Source organism: Arachis hypogaea, chromosome 12 (assembly GCF_003086295.3).
Source record: "Arachis hypogaea cultivar Tifrunner chromosome 12, arahy.Tifrunner.gnm2.J5K5, whole genome shotgun sequence".
NCBI lineage: Eukaryota > Viridiplantae > Streptophyta > Magnoliopsida > Fabales > Fabaceae > Arachis > Arachis hypogaea.
The window spans coordinates 92,585,125-92,593,249 of record NC_092047.1 but is presented as its reverse complement, the minus strand read 5'-3'; the positions used below and the strand labels follow the sequence as shown (position 1 = coordinate 92,593,249).

Sequence of the window (8,125 nt, the reverse complement as noted above, 5' to 3'; positions counted from 1 at the left end):
AACTTATCTCGATATCTCTGGAAATATGAAAGCACGTCCTCTATCAACTGGCAACCTTACTGGGGTTGCCGTTGTACCTTGTGTCGAAACGATATTTGGCACTGCTATATTAGGTTGCAAAGACATAAGTATCGACCCTAAATATGGGGAATTATTCATTAAATATTGATAAGCATTATAATTTGTCATATTAGGGTTATGATTGGCTGGCATACCCACTGGAGGATATCCTATAGGAGGTTTAGGATTATACAAGGGATTATTCCTTATCGTGGTTGTACCTCCTATATATCCCATGTTGGGATTCTCCAATGGTGGAGAGTAATTTAGAGGCAATCCGTATGTAGGCCATACTCTATATGGAGGCCATGTATTGGGCACAGTCAAAGGAACTCCTTCTGTGATAACAAGGTTCGTCGTTCAACTTGATGGGCCAGCCACTACCTCTTGGCCTCTTGTGTTTTTACCAGTGTTATTATTCGACGTATCTGTCGAAGTAGAGGCTCTATCAGTCATTATTAACTTGCCATTGCGTAATCGCATACAAAATTTGACACGTTACTTAATCCAATGTTCTACCGGACGTGCCAATTTGTTTGACTTGATTTTTGGTAACCTCAAGAAGGTGTCGAATCAAGCTTGTATTAAGATCTCAAGTATCGATGAGCAGATACGACTTTTCTGAAAAAGAGAGAGTTCGATCTGGGAATTACTTAACGTTCATGTCAAAATGTTTGAGATGCTTGAATTATGGCAAATAATAAAGAATTGCAATAAAATAGATGAAACTTTAAAATTGTAATTGAAAATAAGCAAAATGCTTGAAGAACAGAAGTAAAAATAAAATGTGTAAAGCAAATAAATGAAAAGAAACGGAAAAAGAAAATAAAAGAAAAAGCAAATAAAAGTGTTTTCGAAGAAGTTCCACAACTCTTATGAGTTTCTACTATTTATAGGCCATGGAGATGGTCTTGTCATAGAGCATGTTGTCCACTATCTTACTTTCTCATTTTTTTCAGCTATGACCTTGCCTTGACCATAAAAAATCTTGACTCTCATGTTTTGACATCCACGTCTTCCTTGGAGAACAAAAGTAAAAATAAAATGTGTAAAGCAAATAAATGAAAAGAAATGGAAAAAGAAAATAAAAGAAAAAGCAAATAAAAGTATTTTCGAAGAAGTTCCACAACTCTTATGAGTTTCTACTATTTATAGGCCATGGAGATGGTCTTGTCATAGAGTATGTTGTCCACTATCTTACTTCCTCATTTTTCTCAGCTATGACCTTGTCTTGACCATAAAAAATCTTGACTCATGTTTTGACATCCACGTCTTCCTTGATCTTTAAGTCCCACGATTCTTCAACTTGTTCCTCAAATTTCGCACCTATGTCCTCCACGCAGCTTAAAGATCTAGTAGCAAGCTTTGCTGCTCAAGAAAAGGTAATAACTATCTTTCAACTTCGACGCTCTTTGCACCATACCTGTTTCTTCTTCTGTAGTCGAAGCGCCTTCTTATCGATAAAAATCTATTTTTTGTACCAACATATATATATATGCCGACTTGATACAAATCACAATGAGATGGATCAAATATAGTTTAGGTTTAAATATGAAAGTTATAATCAAATGATAGAAACTATACGTACGTCAAGTGAGTCAAGTGATTGATAAAAAGTATAAAAATAAGTCAGCTCAAGTTTAATATATTTATTCAATTGCTTTTTCAAATTAAATTATGATGTATGTAGAAGTAGAACCTCTCTAACGAGTTACACCCATATTTTATATCATTCTAGGCAGCACCAAAAGTGACTACGCACAATTTCAATACAACAACTGTTTTGCTCCACCGTTATATTTTGACTAGTGCATGATTATATGTTGGTCTTTTATATTAGGCCATGTTTTCTGAAAATGAGTAAATATGTAATTTTTACCACAGTATGTTCCTAGCATCTATTTACTCCTTAAATGAATTTTAAAATCAAAGGATCCTTGGCAAATTGAATATAACATTGCATTAGCTTCTGAAAGTTTTTTAACATCAAATAACTTGATGAAAGTCAAAATACGACATCACTTTAGACAATGAATGATGTAAATGACATCATATCATACATCTTTTTAAGAACTAAATTGCATATTCACTCTTAAAATTTGGTCTACCATTCTAATTATCCGGATATGAGTGACGCATAACACATGAAATAGAGCTTTCATAGACTAAATAAAACATTCACAGATAAACTTTTCGGGGTAAGGAGATTCTAATTACACACGTGTAGACGTTAAGTGTTACTTGATTAGTATCATTCATATTCATGTTTACATGATTTGTTATAGGGGGAAAAAACTGTTCTGCACTTTCCCATATATTAAAAGAATATGGGAAACTGAAATCCAGAACGCTGAAGATAAAAAAATAATGAACAAGGCAAAGCATTCTTTATATTGTTCATTAAAAATGCTGCTACTCACTACAAAGATGTGATTCTTACAAAGCACGTGCTTCCATTCCATGAATAACATTTTCACCTTTCATCTTTCCACTTTCCAGGTTTCAGTTAAAACAACCCTTCTCCTGCCAGCATGAATTGATTATGGCGTCAGACCAAAGAAATGCAAATCAATGACAAAAAGTACAGAGCGGAATATTGAACTATAGTTAAAAGGACTTACGCAATCCATCCAATGAATTTGTATCAATGCTCTCTCCTCCCTTTATGAGACGAAGTTTCCCTGGAGATAAAATAGAGGTAAAAGAACAGCCTGAGTTTGATAGGAGCTTAAGGAAAAAAATTAATAAAAATGAACATGAACACAAGGAACAATAACATTGAATGGCAAAATGCTTTCTTTTACCCATAAATTAACTAAATGATGAGTGAACCATAATGCTCGTGATTGCTAGAATGAGAAAATTAACTGTAAATAAGCAATTAGCTTTCACTCATGATGATGAAACAAATCATCTAAGATATGAGTTGGATTAAATTTTGGATAAACCATCCTTCTCCCGAGAATTCCCCTCCTTTCTTTAATAAACATAACCACTGTAGGTACTTTCTGAACGCCAGGAAGAGCCAGTGCACCGTATGGGGACCTAGCTTTCAGTCTTTCTTATCTAATCACGGGCAGCATTTTAATTAAAAAAATAAAAATAAAAAAATAAAAACATAAAAAAAAGAAAGGAAAAGAAAAAGATTAATGTACATGTGGGAGAACAATTGGGGAGAGAAAAGGTTGCCATACCATCACGACGTACACATATCTCAGGAATGCTTTTGACTTCACCATTGATGCTATCATTATAAACTCTAGTCTCAATGTCACCCTCAACATAAACTGAAGAGCTGCAATGATGCTTCAAACATGAGCCAGAAACATTTACACCAAAATTCAAGTATCCTCTTTTATGCATACTTGATGCTTACTTTTTAGAAAGTTGTTGTACTGCATAGGCCCCAAGGATGTGATTATGCACAGCAATGCGATGCCATTGAGCAGGTCTTGGCATATCCACTTCTCTCGTGATTCTCTGGTCAGACATTCCCCCAGTCCCAACCGTAAAGATTGTTACATTCTTCCCATTCCTCAATATCTTTTGTACAGGGACTTGGCCAACTTTTCCACATATTATTGCCTAATTCAAACCATTCTTGTGATCAAATATTTTTATACAAAGTGCAACAGGAAAACATATCATTGATTATCATTTTAAGCTCGGGAAGAATGACATAGATAAAAAAAATGAATAAATAAAAAGAAACTATTCTAAGTTCTGGTAATTTTTCTTCGGCTTCAAAGACTCGACCTCCATTTAGTGAAGAACTCTCTTTAATTGGCTTCAGCACAATTATATTCAGAATCAATTCAATTTTTCATGCTTAAACATTACCAGCTTTAATGATACTTAAAAATTAATTCCCTCTTAAAACCTTGTATTGTGCAGAATGAAAACTTTAATGCAATCATAGCATTTCAAAGGCATCAAGTATATAATATCTGTGGATTAGGTTTTCTGCAGATACCAAACCAAAATTCCATCTCTAGCAATGTCTATAGTAATAAATAACAACCATAAACAATTAAACAATGAGTACCATCGGATACCTTGTGCACTCCCCGAAATCCCCAACCCCTCTTTGGATCCACACCCTGCAGTTCTAGATCGGGCTTGCTACCAAGAAAATCATCAAATTCATCATCCAGTTCTTCGTTCTTTCGATCATCATTAACTCTATCATTTAAGCCCTCATCATTGTCACTTTGAGTTAACAATGTTGAGTACCACTGTGTTCCCGTCCTCGTCATTCCAACTGCTGAAAATTCAATGAATAAAAATCACAGTTAAACATAATCTCAAGCAGCAAGCCAGTTTCCCCAGCGCATGTCGTCGAAATTCTCCTTTGAATAAACAAGATCAGCTCAAACATATTTAGTGCATCGTAAATGTAAATTGCATAAAAGTAAAGGGAAGCAATAAAGTGCAGAGAAGTAAAATGACAAGAATGTAAAGTACAAGAAAATAAATGACATAAAGTAAATGTAAGAACGAAAAATAAAACGAACATTGGGATCAAGAGATATTGAATTATCCGGATCAAGTTCATTCTCATCTCTTCCTCAATCAATGCATTCATTGATCTTGCTTGGCAATCTTAGGTGATTGGATCCCAATGTCTTGGCTCACCAATCTCTCTAAACTTGAACAATTGCCCAATGTCTTGGTTTAATTGTTCATGGAAAGAGATGAAGTTTGGTCACTAATTATACCACACACATTTATAGATCAAATTATTGGTAGGATTAAATGTCACAATATCCATCCAACTCCCAACCTAATCCAATGTGAGAAAGCATTTCTAGCATGATTTCCTCATTCCTCTCCCAAGGTTAAGAGGAAATCCAATTATGAAGAATTTCTCCGTCGAGATAATTATTCAATTGAATGAAGATTGAAAGCTTTCTAGTAAAATCAAGAGAAAAGACAGAGAAAGAAGGATGAAAACTACAATTGATCCATCAAATAACAATAGAGTTCTCTAACCCAATGAAAAGAGTTAGTTGTTCATTGCTCTACTCAAACAGAAAAAAAAAAGAAAGTGCAGAAAAATAAAGAAGAAGATTAAGAATTCAAAACTGGAAATAAAAGTTCAAAATTCATAACTGAAAAGTACAAATTAAAACTGAACTACTAAGGAAGAAAAGAAAAGAAAAGGAAAAAGAGTGCATGAATGGTGTGTGTCAAGGGATGTGGGTGCGTGATTCTGGACTCCCCTCCAATCCAGAATGATTCCTCCAATCCAGCTAATGCTTATATATAGGCTTACAAAGATGAAGTTACAAATGAATTAAAATTCCTAATCTAGATGCTTCTTGTGCCTTGGATTGAGTGATGTTGATGGACTTTGCTTGCTTGCATGATCCAGGGGTGTATTGGGGCCTTTACTGGTGTTGTAGCGTTTAAAAATTGCTCCCAGACCTTTCTTCAACATTTTCGTCAACGTTGGCATGCAAACGTGCACTCCAATGCTCTTCCTCGTGTGCGTGCGCACAAGGCAGTGTGCGCAGGCACACTGGCAAAATTTCCTCTTGTGCGTATGCACACTTGCTTGTGCGTACGCACACTGAGCGTTGGAGGTAGCGTTGGTGGGCTAACGTTCTGCTTGTGCGTACGCACACTCACTTGTGCGTACGTACGCATGCGAATTCTCTTCTTGTGTGCACGCACACTGCTCCATGCGTACGCACAAATGGTGATTCCTCCGGCTTCCAATTTTTGAGAGGTATCGAGAACGTTGGGGGTAACGTTGGTTTACCAACGTTCCCTCTAACGTTGGTTCAGCATTTCTTCATATCAACGTTGGTGTATCACCAACGTTCACTCCAACTTTGCCACCAACGTTGGTTCTCCAACTTTGCTTTCCTCTGCTTCTACTTAGCCTTTTAAACTCCTTTTTCTTTCATGCTTGTTTTGTGCCTTTTTACTTTCTTTTTCCACTAATTTCTGTAAAATAAATTAACTCAAAGAGATGAAAGTAATATATGATTTAAGCACCAAAATACTCAATAATTAAGCATGAGTAGTGAAAATTAAAGGTGAAAAAGTATAGAAAAACAGAGCATGATGCCTTGGCATTAGACACTGACCAGAATTGAAAATTATGTGGATTGGTAGTTGGTGCTTCTGCAGTAAAAAAATAGAATTTTCTGCAGAAACCATCAATCTTCAAAAATTCGTTTCTCTCAAACCACTCATCAATAAACTCTGAGTTTTTTATGAGATGCTCAAAACACCTTAAAATTTCATGGAAAAATAGTTTCATTCAAAATTATGACCGGGACGGCTCCCAGAAACTGATTTACTTGCCTGTCAATTATGTAGAATTTCTGCCTTGAACTTTTTCAATAACCTTACATACCATAACCCACATCTAAACTTATAACCCTTCTAAAATCACATATCTAACCTTTTCTTCAGTTATTCTAAGTTTCCTTCACAGCCCAAGAACCCAAATTTAACAATTTTCACAAATTTAAGTACTTAATTATAATCAAGCTTTCACTTTTCTGCACTATGTCAAACATAACAATTCATATACTTTGATCATCATCCAAGCTTAAAATAAAGCTATATTCATCATCAATCAAGCATATGATAATTCATTAATTCTCATCAGCAGACAGCTACAGTTTCGACAATTCTCATCATAATCAGCTAGAAATCAGAATTTTTAGCATCCTCAAACATTTAGGGAACCAAACACATATTCATGAAATTCAGTTATTTTCATAGTCACAAATCCAACACAAATTCGTTATTCAACTAGTCTAGACAGTTATAAATTATTTGCAATTACTCATTAAGATTTTGAGCATTCATAAATTAAAAACTTATAGTTTTAAAAACGAATCCCCTACTTCCATACAAAATCAGAATCAACGAAAATTCTGGAAAAGCTTTCTGATCGAACTGCTGAAGAGAAAAATGTCAAAAATTGTCTGTGCCTTCTAGAATTTCAATTGGCCGAACTTAAAAGAAAGAGGAGCTACGTCATCGTCAACTTCTACCAAATAAAAGTAACACCAACGTGTAGAAGTCAGGGTTCCATGGAAGCTCACATTCTCTCTCTTGGTGTTTCTTTCTTTTTCTTGTCCGTGACAAAAATAAATGAATGGAAAGGAATAAGTGACTGTTATGATTAATGGGAATTTGTAATGTAAACTTTATTAGGTAGCATGGCCAATTAATGAAAGCAAGCATGTGTCATGCTTTTATATATATATATATATAACGTTTCCTAATTTTCTTTTCCTTTTGTGCATGATTCGGTGGTGATGATGATGAATGATTTAGAAATGACCAATTAATGTAATAAATGGTTATGTGAAATATATATAAACCATGTTTAACTTTCTTTTTCCTTTGTTCCATTCAATGGTTTCCGCTAGTTGCTTGAAACCAAGTAATAACATAGTAATGATAATATAATAATAATAATAATGATAGTAATAATGGTAATATAGTAATAATAATAGTAATTCTTTTATATTATTTTTTTGAAACATCTCATTGTAATAAAAATAATTTAAAAATTTTAATAAATTTTAAATTTAAAGTATCATAAAATTTAATTTAATTACTTTTAGAAAAATAATTTTTTTTAAATAAAATAATAAATCATGAATAACTCATTATTTAATTTTTAAAAACTCGGGTTGTTATAGTTCACACCAGGTTACATCATTGCTTATTCATGAAAATATTTACAGACTCTATATTTATACTAACAAGCCTCGACTCACAAGAGTCACCCTAGTCTGGGACCCGTTCTAACTTATTTATATAGATATTTACAAAAGCACCTAGCCCTCTAAAAGTCTATACAGAATGAGGGTAAAGACTACTACTACAACTGCTGCTACTATTATAACTACTGCTGGTCATCAATCCCTAGTAGTTGAAGAAACACAGAAGTGTTGTGTGAAAGAAAAAGAAGTCGCACGACCCACCGGTAATACTACTGCTACACGCCCGTCCCAAGGGTGGAAACTCAAAGAATATCTCACCGGTTTGCATCTGCGGAATGGGAGAAGTAAAGGGTGTGAACCTAAGGTTT

The 8,125-nt window shown here is 34.4% G+C and overlaps 1 protein-coding gene across 1 annotated transcript; it reads right to left on the bottom strand.

Annotated features, from left to right (window-relative positions):
- Positions 1–2,542: 2,542 nt before the first annotated feature.
- LOC112729322 (single-stranded DNA-binding protein, mitochondrial-like) lies at positions 2,543–4,319 on the bottom strand. Its single transcript, XM_025779575.2, has 5 exons — positions 4,116–4,319; positions 3,437–3,645; positions 3,255–3,355; positions 2,682–2,741; positions 2,543–2,583 (listed from the first exon to the last, which is right to left on the bottom strand). Exons 1-5 carry the CDS (start codon positions 4,314–4,316, stop codon positions 2,567–2,569), a joined length of 588 nt encoding a protein of 195 aa, XP_025635360.2. The 5' UTR covers positions 4,317–4,319; the 3' UTR covers positions 2,543–2,566.
- Between the last annotated feature and the right edge of the window lie 3,806 nt (positions 4,320–8,125).

Bases quoted from the DNA above. Each gene is read 5' to 3' on its own strand.
- LOC112729322 (XM_025779575.2), bottom strand. From the start codon at position 4,316: ATGACGAGGACGGGAACACAGTGGTACTCAACATTGTTAACTCAAAGT. The intron at 3,646-4,115 runs GTATCCGATGGT...GGTTTGAATTAG, and splicing joins GATTTCGGGGAGTGCACAAG to GCAATAATATGTGGAAAAGT. The intron at 2,742-3,254 runs GTATGGCAACCT...TTTTATCTCCAG, and splicing joins GATATGTGTACGTCGTGATG to GGAAACTTCGTCTCATAAAG.